The 20384-nt window shown below is 34.9% G+C and overlaps 1 protein-coding gene across 4 annotated transcripts in view; it reads left to right on the plus strand.

Moving 5' to 3' along the window:
• Nucleotides 1–20384, plus strand: part of LOC149800360 (cell division cycle protein 20 homolog) — a 71019-nt gene that overhangs the window by 17057 nt on the left and 33578 nt on the right. For 3 of the 4 annotated variants that reach the window (XM_089959984.1, XM_089959982.1, XM_089959983.1), the window contains exons 3-5: nucleotides 6557–6728; nucleotides 11156–11343; nucleotides 15818–15946. In XM_089959984.1, coding sequence (XP_089816110.1) covers nucleotides 6557–6728; nucleotides 11156–11343; nucleotides 15818–15946 — 489 coding nt within the window. The remainder of the gene's footprint in view (nucleotides 1–6556; nucleotides 6729–11155; nucleotides 11344–15817; nucleotides 15947–20384) is intronic. The other variant, XM_089959985.1, reaches the window with a different exon arrangement.

Genomic DNA, 20384 nt, shown 5'->3' on the forward strand with positions numbered 1-20384 from the left:
ATATGGATGAAAGCTAGGGGAAAATGTCAGGACTTGTTTGGCGCCACTTTTTGATCAGGGTTCTCACACTATCGGGAAAAAGTTGGGAGAAATAATAATTTTTTCCCGACCGTGAAAAGTCCTTGAATTTTGCAAATATTGATAAAAGTCAGAAAAACCCAGGAATTTTCCACCACAACTTGACAAACGAAACAATCACATTATTGAGTTGTAACTAAACTGATTGTGAGTTAAATTTATTGAGTTCTAACCAGACTATTCTGAGGGTGCAGTATATGTTATTTGGTTGCTTGCAATAAACATCTATGCAGAGTCAATCCAAATACCCAGTGGATTAGATTCATCTAGTAGACTTTTATTTTCAAAGTCAGCTCGATATCCATATCTTTCCTTACATGGAAGGTATGAAAACCAGTCTAGCATCACTAGAGGCCAACATGGTTGTGCAAAGCGTATCTGCTTACCAGATGGCCTAGCAAACTTTATATGTTGCTAGATTGAATGAGACATGCATGAAATCAATATGAAAATTACTCGTTTTCTCAGAAATTGTGAGTAGTAAAATCGTTATGTCTTTAATCTGCTGAAAGAAAAGATAAAACTACGTTGTTGATGAAATGTGACCTGGTGCTCGCGATTTGCATTGCTTTTCGCATGAGTACTGTACATATATCTAACAACCCACCTTTTCAAATGTTGTAGAGAAAAAGAAAAAAATTAAATGAAAGTCGTATACTGGTTGTAATAAAAATACAAAAATGAAAGAACAAAATTCTCCATGTTTATATATTCTGTGAACAACTTTCGGAGTATTGTTGTATCATGTGACCACGATGTTGACTTGTGATGTCTGCTTGATAAATCAGACTGGCCAGATTGCTGGTTTTTACAAAAAGTATCTGACTTTCATTTAATATTATTGAATTTCTCTGCAACAACATTATAATGGAGTTTGTTGTTGATATCACATGAATATTGGACTACTGATGTCCTCATTTGAGATTTGTGAAGTCATGTGACTAGTAATGCAATGGCGAGTACTGGGTCAGGTTTCATTTATGTCATCGTTTCGTCTTGTTTGACTGCGAATTAATGATTATAATACTTGCCATTTTTGAGAAAATAATGGTGAAAGTAAAGGTTAATTCACCGGATTGGATTCATGTGATGGTGATCCGAGAGTTATTCATTGGTACATCACTGTCTTTTGAATGTATATGTTTAGTTTTTCAGTCTTCTTTCGATTCAAAAGTGATAAAAGACGCGTGAGAAAAGTCTAATCGAGCGGAGGGTTTTTGGTCGTGCTTGCACTCCTTGTGTATATTAAAGTGATTTCATGTTGTCAGAGATTTCGCCATACTTTAAAGATCTTATCCAAAGTTTCCAATTTTGCAATAAGTTGTCACATATACAAAATCGTCTGCTGCCCAACATGTCAGCTTGCCACTAGAACGGGATTCTCACAAAATTTCCCAGCATATAGTCTGTGTCTAAATTCTTTAGTATCTTTTCGCCATAAACAAGACGTAATCACATTACACCTTATTCATTGTTGTTTCTCTTCCACATAATAGCTTTTTTTAAATATAAAATATTGAATTGTACCAAAACTTTTTTACAAGATCGGCTTATTTGGCTTAATATTGCTTGCCATTTGTTGGCATTGTTACATTCAATTTTGTAAAACTAGCTATAAACCTGATCAAATTACTTGACTGAACTGCTGACAGAATCAGTCCAAAGTAATGTATTTCATTTCTATAGCCAGGTGGGTAAACATTATTTTCAAAGCTGTGCGCAGAATTGGCTGACATATCACGAGTCATGAAAACATGGTGGTGGCATCCCGTGTGTCCAAAATTTATATTATTTGTGGTGACAATTGCCTCTTTTTAAATGGTAAGCATTACAGTATTTTATTTTCGTCAATCGGTCAAATTTGGTATGCGTTTTACTTCAGTATTGGAGACAGAAACCTTAGGAGCGCAGAAAATGCCCTACAGCATTGTATGTATTAAAAAACGATAGAGCTCCTCAATACATGTTTGGGGACTGGTTTAACGCATTACAAGTCTTTTGTCAAAATTTAAATCAACCCTTTTGAAAATGAATCTCAAATGATGGATTTTTAACGAGACCGTCATAAGGAGATTAGGTTGTTTGAAGAATCTTTTTGGGGATTTTTTTGGTACAGATAAATTCAGGGTTAAACTCTTTTCATTACAAGGCATGATTCTACCTATTTGCATGGGGTTTTTTTTCTTCATACTGTAATAGGAGATGTTACTTTCTATGAAATGCATGTATATATTGCTATAGAATTCTTTAGAATTAAAAGTTTGAAAGAAAACAAAACATAATTTATGTTCATTATGTTGTTCTCACTTAGCAACATAATGCGGCAAAATAAAGTTAGAAATTTTATTCTGTATATTGAAATGGCTTTACATGCTAATATATAGGAATATAATCAAACTTGTTTCGTGTTATACATTTTATGGTTTTATACATGATCATATTTTCTGACTTCGATGTTTTTGGGGACCCTTGAAAGAAATGTCTTTAGATTTTGTTTTGTAATCTAAAACGTTCTTTAGTTCCATTGAGTAATGGTCATATGTGAACCTTGAAAAAAGTAATTTCAACTTGGAAATGACCTGGAAATTTGTCTTTAGAAAAGCGTGGGAACCATGTTTGATGGAAAAAGTCATGTAAAATGAGCCATAACTGAACTAATTATTAGTAAATTTATTGAGTTTTGACCAGGATATTTGGAGGTTGCAGTATAGATTGCTTGGGTGTGGTCAGAGTCAATTGCTTATTGAAAAGTTGGAATTCACTGCCATTGTTCGGTGGCAGCATAGGGTAGGCAATTACTAACGGGCCTAGAACACTTTTACATTGAGTCACACTTGCATGAAGTCTATATTAAAATGATTTTTTTTATATAGAAATTGAGAGCATATTAATTAGCCTTATGTCTTTAATTTGCTGTTAGTTAAGATAAAATTATAGCATTGATGAAATTTGACCTGGTACTTACAATTTGCATTGCTAGTCACATGACTACATAAATCTTTCAACCTACAAGTCCATGACAACAGATGTCCAATGGTCACATGTTACCAACAAAAAAAAAACTTCTCAATTTTGTATAACTCTTCGAAATTATTAAATGAAAGTCACATCCTGTTTGCAAAAGAACCAAAGGATACTTCTCAACATATTCAGAGACCTATTGCTGTCACAGCAATTTGGAGAAAAAGTCAGATTCATCAAGAAATTAGCATGTGTCAGTGGTTTTGCATGACTGCCAACCCTCATGATTTTGACGTGAATTTCACGACTTTTTTTAGCGAATTATGGATTCATGCCGCATGCAAGAAAATCACGAATTCACAAATTCTCAATTATTTTAAATCTTTAATGAAATAACCGATTTCCCATTACGCGCTAGTCGTGATATCGGCATGGTCCGGTACTTCTGGTAACGATATTAGTGGAACTATAGCTGATTGGTACAGTTGGCCCATTGGCAAGAATTTATCGTATTTTAATCTATATATATAAGAGTAGTTTTACAAATGCTTTACTGCTCCCATGGCCTAGTGGTTAGAGCGCCTCGGATGCAGGAAGTCATTTGTTCAATCCCTGACCGAGTCATACCAAAGACTTACAAAAATGGTACTAGTAGCTTCCTTGTTTGGCACTCAGCATTACAAGGTTAGTGTTAGGACTGGTCAGCCTGGTGTCAGGATAACGTGACTGGGTGGGACATCTTGCTACGTCTGTGACATGATGCCCCAGTGCTAGACATCACTATAAACTGCCACACTGCAGAAATCGTAGCAATATGACTGAAAAATTATTAAAGCTACATTAAACATCCAAATCACATACACACACAAATGCTTTTGAGAGAAACTGGGGCCTAACCAAAATTTTGCTTCGCGCATGTGCCGCCAACACTGATTTGAATTACCATTTGGCATTGCATCTTGAAAATGTCTTTACCACAAGGAAACACTGATATACATCATGCTTTTTGCATGCAATGTGCCACAAATTCTAGCATTGGGCATGGTTGCAGAGACGATGTGAGGAAGCACATTGGTAGCAAAAAGCAGAGAGGTTGGGAAAATTAAGAACTCGCAAATGTTTTCAGCTCTGGAATATTTTAAGCAATCGAAAGAAGACCTGCAAGCTACCAGTGAAGAAACATTGTGAGTTTTCTTGTTGAACACAATCTGCCTTTATCAGCTGGAGACCATGCTAAACATTTGTTCCGACAAATATTCCCAGACTCGAAGTTCGCTTTACGAATTCATGTCAAAATTCACTAATTCTTATCCGTATTTTCACTAATTGTGAGCTTGGAGGGTTGGCAACTATGGCTTTGATATATCGCTAGACAGTGTTGACTTGTGTTCCCTACTTGATGAATTTATGTCCACATTGCTGGAGCAACAACATATTTCTGGTAATTGTTCTCAGATTAAACATATTGAGAATTGTGTCTTTTGGTGTTTTCACAAACAGTATGTAACTTTCATTTGTAGTCAAGTGACTAGCAATGCAAATAGTGATGACCAGGTAGAATTTCATCAACACTAATTTTCTCATCTGTCAGTAGATTATAGTCATAACGTTTATCATAGTTGTAATTTCTAAAAGAAATATATCATTTTTCTATCAGTTTCATACAATTGATTCAGTGTAACATTGTTCAAGTTTGCTAGAATTCCAACTTTGCGATAAGCAATTGACTCATCTCACATTGCAACATTAATGTTCATATATCAAAAATGGTGTGGGAAGGGTCAGAATAAACTCAGATTAGAGAACGGGCTTCCATTCCTGGTAAACAGTAGCAAGTCAACTTTTAAGTAGACAAAAATTCATATCTCTGAGTGAACATTGGTGCTATATAATTTCTCTATGTAATGTATGACTTGAAACATCAGTTTCGATTCGTAAATAGGTCGCAGGAGATATGAGAGAAGTTTTGTCCTTAATACTACATATTAGGCTTAGATAAATTTCAAGAAACAATATCGAACCCATTGAGTATCAATACCGACCCCTGTGAGTGTCAATACCGAACCCATTGAGTGTCAATACCGACCCCTGTGAGTGTCAATATCGAACCCATTGAGTGTCAATACCGACCCCTGTGAGTGTCAATACTGGTCCTTCTGAGCGTGTGTGTGTGTATATATATATATATATATATATATATATATATATATACATACTGGCCCCCTCTGAATATCAGTACAGGTTTGTGGACAGGTTTATTGGATTACAAGCGGAAATAAGCAGATTTTGCTTTAAAAAAAAATTAATTAATAGAGTAATGTATCTATATATAATTTTGAGTCTTTTTGTCATAGTTTAAATCAACCCTTCTGTAATTATGTCTTAAAAATGATGGATCTTTAAACCAAATGAGTTTACGTTGTTTGGAAAATGTTGATTTTGTTTTATTAGTACAGATTAATTAGGGCTTGAACTTTGAGATAAGGTTCAAATACATTGCATTTGTCTTTTTAAAAAATAAATAAGACTGATACGAACTGTTTGCTCTGTATATTATGCACATACATTTCAAGTGGTACATGTTCCAGATCCTTGTATATGATTTTGATATTTGCTGAAATCAATAACATTTGTGTTTTTCATAATAAAATAGTATGTCAGTCAATAGATATTCTTCTTGAGACATTGCTCTCTTGATTTACGACTGATTATTTTGATATTTTTATGATTACAAGTTTGAGACTGCTCAGATGGCCTAAGTGGTTAGAATGTCCACCTCAAATGTGGGAGGTCACGGGTTTCAACCCTGGCCAAGTTGCACCAAAGACATTTAAAAAATGCTACCAATAGCTGCCTTGCTTAGTGCTCATGATAAGAGGTTACTGTTAGGACTGGTCGGCCAGGTTTCAGGATAATGTGACTGGGTGGGACATCATGCTACATGTCTGCGGCATGATGCCCCAGTCCTAGACAGCACTTTAAACTGCCTTGCTGTAGACATCGTAGCGATATGACTGGAAAATTATTAAAGCTACGTTAAAAGTCCATATCACACAGAGAGTCACACAAGTAACAGTTTGAAAGGAAAAGAAAATTAATTTCATTTGCTCATTCTAATTTTGTTTCCTCATGCCAACATAATGCAGTTCAGCAAAGTAAATTTAAAATTTTCCTTCCTGAGATGACTTAATATGCCAATATTATATGAATTTTCAGTAATCAAACTTGTTCTTGTGATACATTTTGTGGCGTATTACAGGTTAAATGTCATGGGCAAGTCATGAAATAGAAACCTGTTCTTTTTGAAAAATGAACATTTTTTAAAATAAATTCTTCAATTCCATTTATATCATATGTGACCCTGAAGAAAATGAATTTCATCCTTGGAAAAACCTAGAAATTATTCTTTAAAAACATGGGAACGATGCTCATCCCTGAGGAGGTTATTGTTCAGTCATGTAACTTTCACATAACCTCTGTATCTTTAATACTTTAATGTACAAGTCTTTGTATTTAGGGGTTCCATTGTCGCCTATTCAAGCAAGATCAACAAAGACTCCAGGGAAGACACCAAAAAGTGCTGGAAAACACAGCTCTGGAAATAAAGTGACCCCAGGAAAATCTGGGAAAAAGGAAAAAGTCCCTGCCAAAACCCCTAGTAAAACACCTGGAAAGGGAGCCCAATGCAGGTGAGATGGCAGAATCAGTAAAGAAATCAGATGTAGATTGCTAAGCTCACGTTTTATCACAAGATGAAGTAATAGTTTGAGCCTAGTGTATAGTGTGGAGATCCCATAGTTGTTCTTTGATTTTTACCATAGTTTTTATGGAATATTCACCATAATATGTGCTGTAGTTCAGTGTATTGATTTTACGGAATATTTCACGAAAATATGGGCTCTGGTTCAGTGAATTGAATTTATGGAATATTTCACCAAAATATGGGCTCTGGTTTAATGTATTGATTTTATGGAATATTTCACCTTAATATGGGCTCTGATTCAGTGTATTGATTTTATGGAATATTTCTCCAAACTATGCGCTCTGGTTCAGTGTATTAATTTTATGGAATATTTCTCTAAACTATGCACTCTGGTTCAGTGTATTAATTTTATGGAATATTTCTCCGAACTATGTGCTCTGGTTCAGTGTATTTATTTTATGGAATATTTCACCATAATACGGGCTCTGGTTCAGTGTATTGATTTTATGGCCACTCTCTGTCAGCAGCATGCCAAGTTCACTTATGAGGCTTTTAATCACCATTAATAAAGTGGAGAATGCTATACTGTATTTCAAGCATCAGTATGATCAGGAGTTCCTTCAAGTATGCATACATGCCAACCATTGCGCTTTTTGTGTGATCATTATGCTTATTTTCCCTAAATTACACCTTACTCATAAATGTTCCGATTATGCATTTTTGATATATCCCCTTCCCCAAAAAATTAATAATTTGTTTTTCTCATTTTTATTAACATGCCATTAATCCCACAGACCGTATTCTAGAATAGACGGCTTCTATGTAACTACGATGTAAGATTACACTTGTCCGTAGACTTGCATGCCTTTTCCTAACAATATTATCTTCTATTTATAGCAGCTGCCCTATTTTCAAGAAAGAGGCTGGTTCTACTTTCAAACTTTTGACCTCGGTTTCTAATTATAGCAGATGTATGGCTTAGTTAGAAGAGAACAGACTGGTTTTCTAACTTGTAATCTTTGCTCGCAGATTCTTTGTTCAAATTCAAATCTGGTACAGAACCAGTCTGTATGTATTTGGCGCTAAAAGTCATGTCAGATTTAACCTAGTTGATGTGTGAGTTAGAGCAAAAATGATTTTCAAATAATTTCAGTATGGATTAGGAAAAGACAGAAAATTGATTCAGAGATGAATACATAAATTACACAATACAGCGTTCCATTCTAGGGCATGTTCATGTCCCTTGCATGCTGTGTGGAAAGGATTTTAATATTGGTCATGGTGGTAAAACAAAGAAACCTTGAATCAGCTCGCTTTACTAACTCCAATACTAAGGTAACTTTTTTTTTTACAGCAGAACTAAATTGTGGACATGAATTTTATAAATGCAGAGGCATTATATACCTAGTTCTTAATAGAACACTGACTACCCCTAGTGGTAGAAGACTACATTGGTCCTCTGTTCAAACGAATGTCTCCTGATTCCAAAATTGCAGAAAATATGCATGTGCAAGAACAAAATCATCTAATATTGTTAGGTGTTTAGCAGAAGATACTTCACTTAACATTACAGAAGCCATGAAAATTGGGCCATTTAGTAATGCAACAGATAGGAGGAGTGATTATTATGACAAAAAGTTGTACCCCAGTCTGTGTAAGAGACTTTGACAATGAAAAGGGCAAAGTCAGAGTGCTCTTCTTTCGTTGCCAACATTAACATTAGATCCCACTGGTGAAAACATTTTTTTATTTGCTTGATAATGCTTTGAATAAATAAAAGTTGGCAGAACTGTAATGGGTTTTCAGCTGATATTGCATCAGTGATGACTGGAATTCATAAAGGAGTTGCATTCTATATTTTGAAAAATGTCTCCATCATTGTTCATATCAGGTTGTCTGTCATATGATGCACCATGCTGCAGGAAAGGCTGCTGGTAAATTATAAGGAGAACTCCTGTAGCATCAAGTTGGCACTCTACCTGAAGTACATTGTCAGAGTTGATCTTTTTCATATTAATTCCCAGCTAAAAGACCCAATAACTGGAAGATATAAATTTCCTCTTCTTTGTCAGGTTATGAAAGGAATATTGGTTCTTTACCATACTAATTTTAACTGTGAGAGATTACTCTTTTTGTCTACTTGGATTACACTTTTTCCTTGCCAGGGGTTGGCATGTATGAATATGTGAATCCCACAAATTAAGTGTTGCATCTTAAATTCATTTTTGCATATTTTACATGTATTAATGAAAACCTGATTTTTCATGCTTTTACATGCATTCATGAATGCCTAGTTTTTGTGTACATTACATGTATGCATGAAAGACTTGTTTTTGTGAACTTTACATGTATGCATGAAAGTCTCATTTTTGTGTACTTTACATGTGTGCATGAAAGTCTCATTTTTGTGTACTTTACATGTGTGCGTGAAAGTCTGGTTTTTGTGTACTTTACATGTATGCATGAAAGACTCGTTTTTGTGAACTTTACATGTGTGCATGAAAGACTTGTTTTTGTGAACTTTACATGTGTGCATGAAAGACTTGTTTTTGTGTACTTTACATGTATGCATGAAAGTCTCGTTTTTGTGTACTTTACATGTATGCATGAAAGTCTCGTTTTTGTGTACTTTACATGTATGCATGAAAGACTCGTTTTTGTGTACTTTACATGTATGCATGAAAGTCTCGTTTTTGTGTACTTTACATGTATGCATGAAAGTCTCGTTTTTGTGTACTTTACATGTATGCATGAAAGTCTCGTTTTTGTGTACTTTACATGTATGCATGAAAGACTCGTTTTTGTGAACTTTACATGTGTGCATGAAAGACTCTTTTTTTTTTGTACTTGACATGTATGCATGAAAGACTCATTTTTGTGTACTTCACATGTATGCATGAAAGTCTCGTTTTTTTGTGTACTTTATGTCTATTAATGGAAGCCCGGTTCAGTATATTTTGTCCTGTGAGCATTTGTGACATTAAATATCAGTGGTTGACACAAAAGTGAGTCCCAGATTGTTTCATTTTTAAAATCAATTGATAATATCCTGGAGTAGGTTTGATTTATTGGAAATTCATGAACTAAAATTAATATTTCCCTGATGTCAAAATCTTGATTACATGTTTATTGTTGCACATAGGTACATGTTTTTCCTGTAGCATTTACAGTGTTGCACATTTGCAAAAAGTGATAAAACTGTTAGAAGACAATGAATATCTGTTTTAAAAGAATATATTATGCAATGAAAACATTTGGCTACATCAGTGGGTGAACGTGCCTGAAGTCCAATGGCAAGAGTGTAAACCATAACAAAATTAAATATCAACATTGTTTTTGTTTTGTTGTTTAAACTTGAAAAAGTTGAGCGGTTTGAAACTCTGGCAGATGAGACTGCTGCTTCCCAAACTGATGTAGATGAAATGACTGCATCTCTTCCCCCAATGTACTGAAGTTCAATAAACTTGTTTTTTCCTAGAGCTAGTTTAGTAAAATAATATTCCAGGGTTGTTTTAAAATGAACTTTGTGTATTATACGTAGGATTATTAACATTATTCCTGACTTAATTCAGTCAAGCATAAAGCTTGAAAATTCTATTTTTCTCATTGAAATGTATTTGAAGTTGCTTGAATTTCTTGATGAAATATCTGTATGAACAATGAAATAGTAATCTATGATTTATTTTGTTAATATATTTTATACCACTTGAGACCCTCATCCCTGAAACCCTGTAGATGTTTGGACAAGACAGAATCAATAAAGAAATCTGATACGGTCAGATACTATTGAAACATTACAGACCCTTTGATAGGTGGCTCTCTGAAACCAAGTGGGGTTTGTGCCTGATTTAGACAGTGCTATGGCATTAAGCTATACAAGTTTGCAGCATTTTTTTGTAAATTTTGTGTATTTGGCCTGAACTGTACCAGTTGTAATATATTTTAGAATTATTATCAGATTTTTGGGTGGAAAAACTTCAGATAATCAGTGGCCTTCATGAATCAGTTATCAAACTAAAGACCACATTGGTGCAAAGCGAGTTTATTACAGCTTTGCTATCTTAGTAGTATTGTGTTATAGAGGGCTACATCACCATAAGGGTTATAGTCTCACCAGGCTAGTAGAATGCTTTCTTGGAAAGAAGTTTGATATAATTTTTTTAAAAGCTCAAGCATAGGATATGATAATTTAACATATTTCTTGTTACTTATTTAATGTAGATCAGCATGTTCATCACCACATTCATATTTAATGTTCAATGTGTATCAGCATGTTCATTCCAGGTTCATATTTAATGTTCACCGTGTATCAACATGTTCATTCCAGGTTCATATTTAATGTTCAATGTGTATCAACATGTTCATCCCAGGTTCATACTTAATGTTTAATGTAGATCAGCATATTCATTCCAGGTTCATACCCAACAGGTCCACCACTGACATAGAGTTGAGCCACTATGCAATTTTTGCTGAAAAACAAGAACTCTCACCCTCCAAAGAGCCATACCAACATCAGCTCTCTGATGCAATGAATCTTAAACAAGTCCCACAGGATGCCAAGATTCTTTGCTTCCAGAAACAAAAAGCCCCAACAGCTGAAGGTGAGTTAAAGGGAAGCAACTCTGTTTTGGGGATATTTAGATACAAGTGTAACATAATTATACAGCTTATGATAGACATCAGTGATTTGTAAAGGCGAGTGCCTTATACTGATTGGCCACCTGGGAATTACAGCTTACTTGGAAGACAATTTTCAAGAGTAAATTGCTAGGATATGGAATTCTGCATGATTTAGAAATGTTTGATATCAGGTTGTGGGTCCATTGTCTTGCCAAGGCATGCCAGGGCATAAATCACTCTAGAGCTACAGATATGCACATGTGGAGTGTGAGAACTCTAAAAGTTAGAAGTTGGGTACAGAGATATGCACTGTGTGCAATATCATATTTATTTAATGTTAAGAAAAACGATAGAAGAAAAAAAACCCACAGAATATCATCCAAAATTTATTCATTTTATCAAAATACCGTTTGTCAGTGTAAAATAATGCAGTCGAACCTTGATATCAAGAACACTTCTACCTTCCACAAAACATTTATAGCAGAAATAGTGATCTTACAAGTGTTTCTTTTGATAACATTTTATATGTCAACATTTCTGGTAGGTGTTAGAATAATGTATTATATGCTCATGTGTTCGCATACCAGAGTCTATGCAGTTTGTTAAGAGTAATCAGTAGAACAAACAAAATAGATACTGATCTGGTGTGTTATGCGATGACAGATCAGGTCTATGTTGTCTGCAGTTGGATTTGACTTTATGAGTGAGTATACATGGTAGATAAGGGATCATTCATTGTTATCAAGAATGACAGGAAATTACCAATTACTTTCAAGTCAGTGGGGGTCAGAAGAAGTATTAAAACTGGGAATGAAGGATATAAAAATTTCAACAGTGCTAGTGGGGTATGAATATTCTAGTGTTAGGTAAAACGGGGCTAGAATTTAAGACAAATTTCTTTGTAGCCAGAAGGACTAGCATATTGAGAAATTTATTAGTTCCGCCAAATCTTTACTAGTCCGGTTTACAAAACAATGTCACACAGCTTTCATGTATGTTTACCGATTCAAATTTAAAGTTCGAACAACCCGCAACAAACTGTTTTCTGTGTGTTTGTTTTTGCAAATTGCGTACACCATTTACATCACATAACGTTCATTTCCTCGTCATAATTCAGCCATTCCCTGTCTTTTGTCCTTTTGTTCCGAATTTTTCCATTACGCTTTTCCCTATCATAAGAATTATTTCTCATCATTCTCATTCAACTTTTGCTTTTTTTTCTCGGTGGATGAACACCTTCTATCAAATGCCACATTTTGCCTGTCTTATAAGGAGGGAATTGTGCCTTGTTTTCAAATATGAGATGTTATAGTATAGCTGACGCGAATTATTTAAAGCAAAAAAGGGAATGGCACAGTGTCCTTTATATAAGAAAGTCAGAGCAAGAAACACGTTTCAAAACACATGCATTTGCCCCCTCCCGCAATTAAATGGCCTATCCCTCCAAACAGTAAATCCTGTTCGAATCAGGAAAATAAACCTCTAGACTGATGCGCAGTAAAGGGTTAAGGGATGGCCAAAAATCCATCCATCCATTGCCACAACTTTGTTATCATTACTCCTAAACTACTTGGAGGATTGCCATGAAACTTTACATATACATTCATTCTATGGTCTGCCTGATCCTAAATTAAAATGGTGCCTCTCAAGCGTCCAAGATGGTATGGCCTTCGTCTGTCAGGCTAATGGTATAGCCCTCATGTTGTGCATCGCTCATTGTCAAGCAAATTTTATGGCCTTCAGCTGTCATGCTTTGTTTATTGTCAGGCTAATGGTATGACCCTCGTATGTTGTGCATCGTTCATTGTCAAGCAAATTGTATGGCCTTCATCTGTCATGCTTCGTTTATTGTCAGGCTAATAATATGTAGGGCTGTCAAAAGCCACGGAAAACTTCACCCGGGTACCCATTGTGCCGTTTAACGGGTAACCGCGTACCCATTAGAACATGAAAAACATTTATAACCCTAGTTTACCCCATTGTCAAATTTTCACAAACCTGGATTGTTGTAGGGTGACGAAACGAATGGACTATTTACATAATTTTGCACATTGTTTACCACACTTTATCCACTATTTCGCATTCTCTTTTTAGCATTTTACCAATTTGCACTTTCACATTTTCACATTCGCACTTTACCCACACCCAGTGGGAGACAGCTGATAGTCTGTTGACAGAGATAATTGGTTTTCCTGTTGTACCTCAAATTGTCTATTATAAATTGTGCTGTAATATTTTGTTTGATTTGTCAGTAATAATGAATTAATATTACAATGTCGTTTCACTTATTAATAAACTTTCAACAACTTCCATAGCATGTTTTGTTATTTATTACTCACGGCAAATGGCGGTGAAAGTCAACTTTTGGTTGAGAACTTGAATACTAAAGGAGGTTGACACTTAAGTAAGCAAAACATTACAATATTAAAATTTCAGACTAGAAAAAAATAACATTTTTTGAATGTTTTTATGAACTAAAAACTAAGAAAGAATTTATCAAATCTAAATAATACCAGTCTGTCCTAGTGTACAAGTACATGATCATTGTCCCCTGCAAAATTTCCAGTTTCTGCTATATAAAAAACCAACATATCGACCGTATCTGGCGACAGCGATGCACGTTTCCTGTTTATGTGTCCTGCTCTCGATATGATATTTTGATAGTGTTGTCGACAAAATATTTTAGTGAATGGGTTACTTGTCATTAATTTTCAGTGACCAGGTTTTTCACTACGGTCGGGTTATCCGGGTACCCTTTGACAGCCCTAATGGTAAGGCCCTCACGTGTTATGCATCGTTTATTGTCAAGCAAATTTTATGGCCTTCATCTGTCATGCTTTGTTTATTGTCAAGCTAATGGTATGGCCCTCATGTTGTGCATCATTCATTGTCAAGCTAATGGTATGGCCTTCATCTGTTATGCATCATTCATTGTCAAGCATCCCACAAACTAGCAAACCAATTTCAACTAAAGGTGTCAGAGTAATGAGGCCCCTTAAAGTTTTTACAGATGATGCCAATCCACTATAATATATGGCCAGAATTACTAAAAGTAGAAAATGCATATAAACGACAAAACTGGTGAATAGAATTTGATAAAACTTGTTAGCCTGAAGACATTTCAGATTTGTTTATATTATTCTGGTACACCTTTAACTATGGTCGCTATTAATAGAAATAGCAAGACGTTTCAATGACTCCTCCGAAACTACTGAATAAAATTTCACCAAACTTGACGGTATCCTTGTGTGAAAGCCACTAAAGTTGAAATAAATGCTGCTGATCAGATATGGGCATTGTTACTAAAGCATAGAAAACCACTGACTTGAATTTGACCACCCTGTCAGGAAGAATTTTCATGTTTATACAAAAGATGCCATTGACCATCAAACAAGGCCACCATTATTAAAAGTAGAGAAATTTTTACACAACTTTATGTAAAAGAAGTTTAACCAGCCATAAACAGCATATCCGGGTAAAGGGGCCTGTCAGTATTGGACAAATGATGCAGATGTGCAGTCAAATATGAATGATACAGAAACTGGAGACACCTCAAAACATTTTGTTTTCATAATATATGAAATTGACATTAGTTACAAATTAAAACAAAATGCATTATATTTGCCATGATTTTAGACCAACTGCTCTTGCATTTTGCAATCAGCATGGAGTAGGTTTCAGAATTAGTTTGGGTTATAGATAACAAAACAGTTATTTTGGGTTACAGGTCCCAACAACATTCAGTATTAATATGGGTTACAGGTCACAACAGCATTCAGTATTAATATGGGTTACAGGTCACAACAGTATTCAGTATTAATATGGGTTACAGGTTATTACAGTATGCAGTCTTAATATGGGTTACAGGTTACTGCAGTATTCAGTATTCATATGGGTTACAGATTACTACAGCATACAGTATTTATATCGGTTACAGGTTACTACAGTATTCATATGGGTTACAGGTTACTACAGCATACATTATTCATATGGGTTACAGGTTACTACAGTACGCAGTATTCCTGTGGGTTACAGGTAACTACAGCATTCAGTATTAGTACGGGTTACAGGTCACAACAGTTCAGTATTAGTACGGGTTACAGGTGACAACACCATTCAGTATTAATATGGGTTACAGGTCACAACACCATTCAGTATTAATATGGGTTATGGGTCTCAACAACATTCAGTATTAATATGGGTTACAATTCACAACAGCATTCAGTATTAATATGGGTTACAGGTTATTACAATATGCAGTCTTAATATGGGTTACAGGTTACTATAGCATACAGTATTTATAATTGGTTACAGGTTACTACAGCATTTACTATTTATATCGGTTACAGGTTACTACAGCATACAGTATTTATAATTGGTTACAGGTTACTACAGCATTCAGTATTCATATGGGTTACAGGTTACTACAGCATTCACTATTAATATTGGTTACAGGTCACAACAGCAACTTGAAAGTCCTATACAGCTCCAACAAGTGTGCCTTACCAAAGACAGCCAGTACTCGCCAGATTCCCACCCAGCCTGACAGAATCCTGGATGCTCCAGAACTTCTTGATGATTACTGTGAGTAGGAAAGACAGCATGCATCCGTTATTAACTAGGGACCTCATTTTACCTAATTTACTGAAGAGTTCAGTGTATTGACAATGTAACTAGAGCTGTCACAATACAACCATACATATCTGAATCCATGTGCATTTGAACCTATCCGAAACTGCTGATTAATGTACTCTGTCAAGGAATTCAGTGATGTAATTTATTTGTTCATGCCCAATTACTCATTGTGTATCTTGATTTTGGTCCTGTTTGTCCTAAGAAGCCTGTTGGCATGTTTGTACAAAAACCATTAAAAATGTCCCTTTACTTGCTTGCTGTTAAAGCCTATGGATCAGTTTGTAGTGTTGAAGTGGGTGGGTCAGTTTGTAGTGTTGTAGTGGGTGGGTCAGTCTGTAGTGTTGAAGTGGGTGGGTCAGTTTGTAGTGTTGTATTGGGTGGATCAGTTTGTTGAAGTGAGTTCGTCAGTTTGTAGTATTGTATTGGGTGGATCAGTTTGTGTGTTGAAGTGAGTTGGACTAGTCTTATAGTGTTTAAGTGGGTTTATTAGACTGTTGTGTTGAAGTGGGCAGGTTAGTTTGTGGTGTTGAAGTGGACAGGTTTGTTTGTGGTGTTGAAGTGAGTTGGTCTGTTGGTAATGTTGAAGTGGGTTGATCAGTCTGTAGTGCTGAAGTGGGTTGTCAGTTTGTAATGTTGAAGTAGGTGGATCATTCTGTAGTGTTGAAGTGGGTTGGTCAGTTTTTGGCGTTAAAGTAGTTGGATTAGTCTTATAGTGTTTAAGTGGGTTTATTAGTCTGTTGTGTTGAAGTGGGCAGGTAAGTTTGTGGTGTTAGGGTTAGTGGACAGGTTTGTGGTGTTGAAGTGGGTGGACTAGTCTTATAGTGTTTAAGTGGGTTTATTAGTCTGTAGTGTTTAAGTGGTTGGACTAGTCATATAGCGTTTAAGTGGGTTTATTAGTCTGTAGTGTTGAAGCGGTTGGACTAGTCTTATAGCGTTTAAGTGGGTTTATTAGTCTGTAGTGTTGAAGCGGTTGGACTAGTCTTATAGTGTTTAAGTGGGTTTATTAGTCTGTAGTGTTGATGTGGTTGGACTAGTCTTGTAGTGTTTAAGTGGGTTTATTAGTCAGTAGTGTTGAAATGGTTGGACTAGTCTTATAGTGTTTAAGTGGGTTTATTAGTCTGTAGTGTTGATGTGGTTGGACTAGTCTTATAGTGTTTAAGTGGGTTTATTAGTCTAGTGTTGAAGTGGTTGGACTAGTCTTATAGTGTTTAAGTGGGTTTATTAGTCGGTAGTGTTGAAATGGTTGGACTAGTCTTATAGTGTTTAAGTGGGTTTATTAGTCTGTAGTGTTGAAATGGTTGGAGTAGTCTTATAGTGTTTAAGTGGGTTTATTAGTCTGTAGTGTTGAAGTGGTTGGACTAGTCTTATAGTGTTTAAGTGGGTTTATTAGTCTGTAGTGTTGAAGTGGTTGGACTAGTCTTATAGAATTTAAGTGGGTTTATTAGTCTGTAGTGTTTAAGTGGTTGGACTAGTCTTATAGTGTTTAAGTGGGTTTATTAGTCGGTAGTGTTGAAGTGGTTGGACTAGTCTTATAGTGTTTAAGTGGGTTTATTAGTCTGTAGTGTTGATGTGGTTGGACTAGTCTTATAGTGTTTAAGTGGGTTTATTAGTCTGTAGTGTTGAAGTGGTTGGAGTAGTCTTATAGTGTTTAAGTGGGTTTATTAGTCTGTAGTGTTGAAATGGTTGGAGTAGTCTTATAGTGTTTAAGTGGGTTTATTAGTCTGTAGTGTTGAAGTGGTTGGACTAGTCTTATAGTGTTTAAGTGGGTTTATTAGTCTGTAGTGTTGAAGTGGTTGGACTAGTCTTATAGCGTTTAAGTGGGTTTATTAGTCTGTAGTGTTTAAGTGGTTGGACTAGTCTTATAGTGTTTAAGTGGGTTTATTAGTCGGTAGTGTTGAAGTGGGTTTATTAGTCTGTAATGTTGATGTGGTTGGACTAGTCTTATAGTGTTTAAGTGGATTTATTAGTCTGTAGTGTTGATGTGGGTGGATCAGATGGCTGCAAGACCATGAGGAGGCCATCGTTACAAAAAAGATGATTATGAGGTTATCTTCCCTGTCATGTTCATCTTTATTAACATTTTTTTCCTGCTTACAGATCCAAACTTCTGGCATTTTCTTCATAAACATTAGAGAAGTTATTCCTGTAAATTCAGAAATTTGATGTGAAAAGTCATGGTGGAAAACAATCAAATTTGTATGTAAACCCAGTACATAGAAGAATATTGAACAAGGTGCGTTGTCAAAAATAATTTTGTGTTGAACTGGTTAGGAAAAAATGTGGAAACTGTTCATTGGTAGAAAGAAATTTGTGTACTCTCAGACTTCTTTTGGAAAGTGGACATAGCAAGACATTTAGTATATATTCTTTGTAGCATTGTCAGCTGTGGTGAAAGGATTGATCTCACAGATCACATCTAGAATTCAAGAAAACACTTTCCTAAACTTTCACTGTAGTTGGCAAAGGTTTATCTTTTCTTTATTTGCAGAATGTAAGTCTGCACTAGTTGCCTCAGGACCAAATAAGTCAGATGCAAGTATCAAACAATTTGTACCTACAAGTGATCTATTATCTAGTATAGATACTTATGTACATATTTTTCTATTACATTATGAAGTTACATAGAATTCTATTATTCAGTAAAGCCATTCAGATGATGAAGAGAATATTTTGGTCTGTGCATCTGTTAAAGTCTGTAAAGTACATTCAATATTTGCCCACTGTATTCATGCTAAGTCTTAGAACACTAAAAAAATTGTGACACCCTTAATTTTCAAAATATAATTTTTGGGGCCTGTAAAAGTCAACACGTGAACATATAGCAGTTTTTCTCTTGTCTTTGGACACCTTTTTTAAATGTACTGTAAGTCTTGGGACACCTTCAACATTTTTTATCTTGTACTATAAGGCTTGTGACACCTTACATATATTTTTCATGTCCAAGTCTCGGGGAAACTTATAAACATTGTTTTCATGTAATGTAGGTCTTAGGGTTCCTTACGTATTTTTTTTAAAAAGAATGATTTTCGATATGTATAATTTAATGATCAGAAGCATTGAGCATTTGCATGATATTGTTCCCATATTGACAGTAACTTATCAATTTTTTTATCCAGTTTTGCAATTGTTAGTTTATGCATTATTGCATTCAAATTGTCGAATATTACCCGTTATTGTATTTTCTGCCTTGAAACTTGAAATACCAGACTGATTAAAATATGGTACAAGTAGTATAACAATGAAAAATTGCATTTGGTTCATCACTCAAATTTTGTGGATTTTTTTCATGGGGGGGGGGGTTGCTGCATATACATTGAAGATATTAACTTGTGTTGAATTAAGTAAATAGCTTAGAACCATAAAACACCATTGTGCTAAACTTCAATAATGTCTCAAAAATACATTGAAGAAGTTTCAGAAAAAATTCTTTGAAAATATTTGCAATAATAACAGTGGTGGTTTTGTTTGATGTAAGTGACCATAAAAAGTACCTGATTACTTATCTGCAGTTATTTGTGCTAATATAATATTGTTATAAAAAGTGATTAGAGACTTTAAAATAGTTCATTGTTGTGGATTAATTTTGCCTCTTGACACAATGTCCTCTTTACCCAAGTCAGTTCCAGGAAACCCTCATCTTTGACTGGAATTTCTTTGATTTTACTGATTCAGCATTCTTGTCCATAAGATTGCAATACACTGTATCAATCTTTTAACATTGGGAAGAAGGTCCCATGTTTTTCGGCAAGACTTCGATCATGGACTCGACATGCAGGCCATAACCTTATAACTTTATTCTTCACATAAAAGTAGCACATTATATGGACCTTGGTACATATTATGTAGACTTTGATACATATTATGTAGACTTTGATACATATTATGTAGACTTTGATACATATTATGTAGACTTTGATGCATATTATGTAGACCTTGATGCACATTATATGGACCTTGATACATATTATATGGACCTTGGTACATATTATGTAGACCTTGATGCATATTATGTAGACTTTGATACATATTATGTAGACTTTGATACATATTATGTAGACCTTGATGCATATTATATGAACCTTGATACACATTATATGGACCTTGGTACATATTATGTAGACTTTGACACATATTATGTAGACTTTGATACATATTATGTAGACCTTGATGCATATTATATGAACCTTGATACACATTATATGGACCTTGGTACATATTATGTAGACTTTGATACATATTATGTAGACTTTGATACATATTATGTAGACCTTGATACATATTATGTAGACTTTCATACATATTATGTAGACCTTGATACATATTATGTAGACCTTGATACATATTATGTAGACCTTGATACATATTATGTAGACTTTGATGCATATTA

Source organism: Sinohyriopsis cumingii, chromosome 5, assembly GCF_028554795.1.
Source record: "Sinohyriopsis cumingii isolate HCF-2022 chromosome 5, ASM2855479v2, whole genome shotgun sequence".
Lineage (NCBI taxonomy): Eukaryota > Metazoa > Mollusca > Bivalvia > Unionida > Unionidae > Sinohyriopsis > Sinohyriopsis cumingii.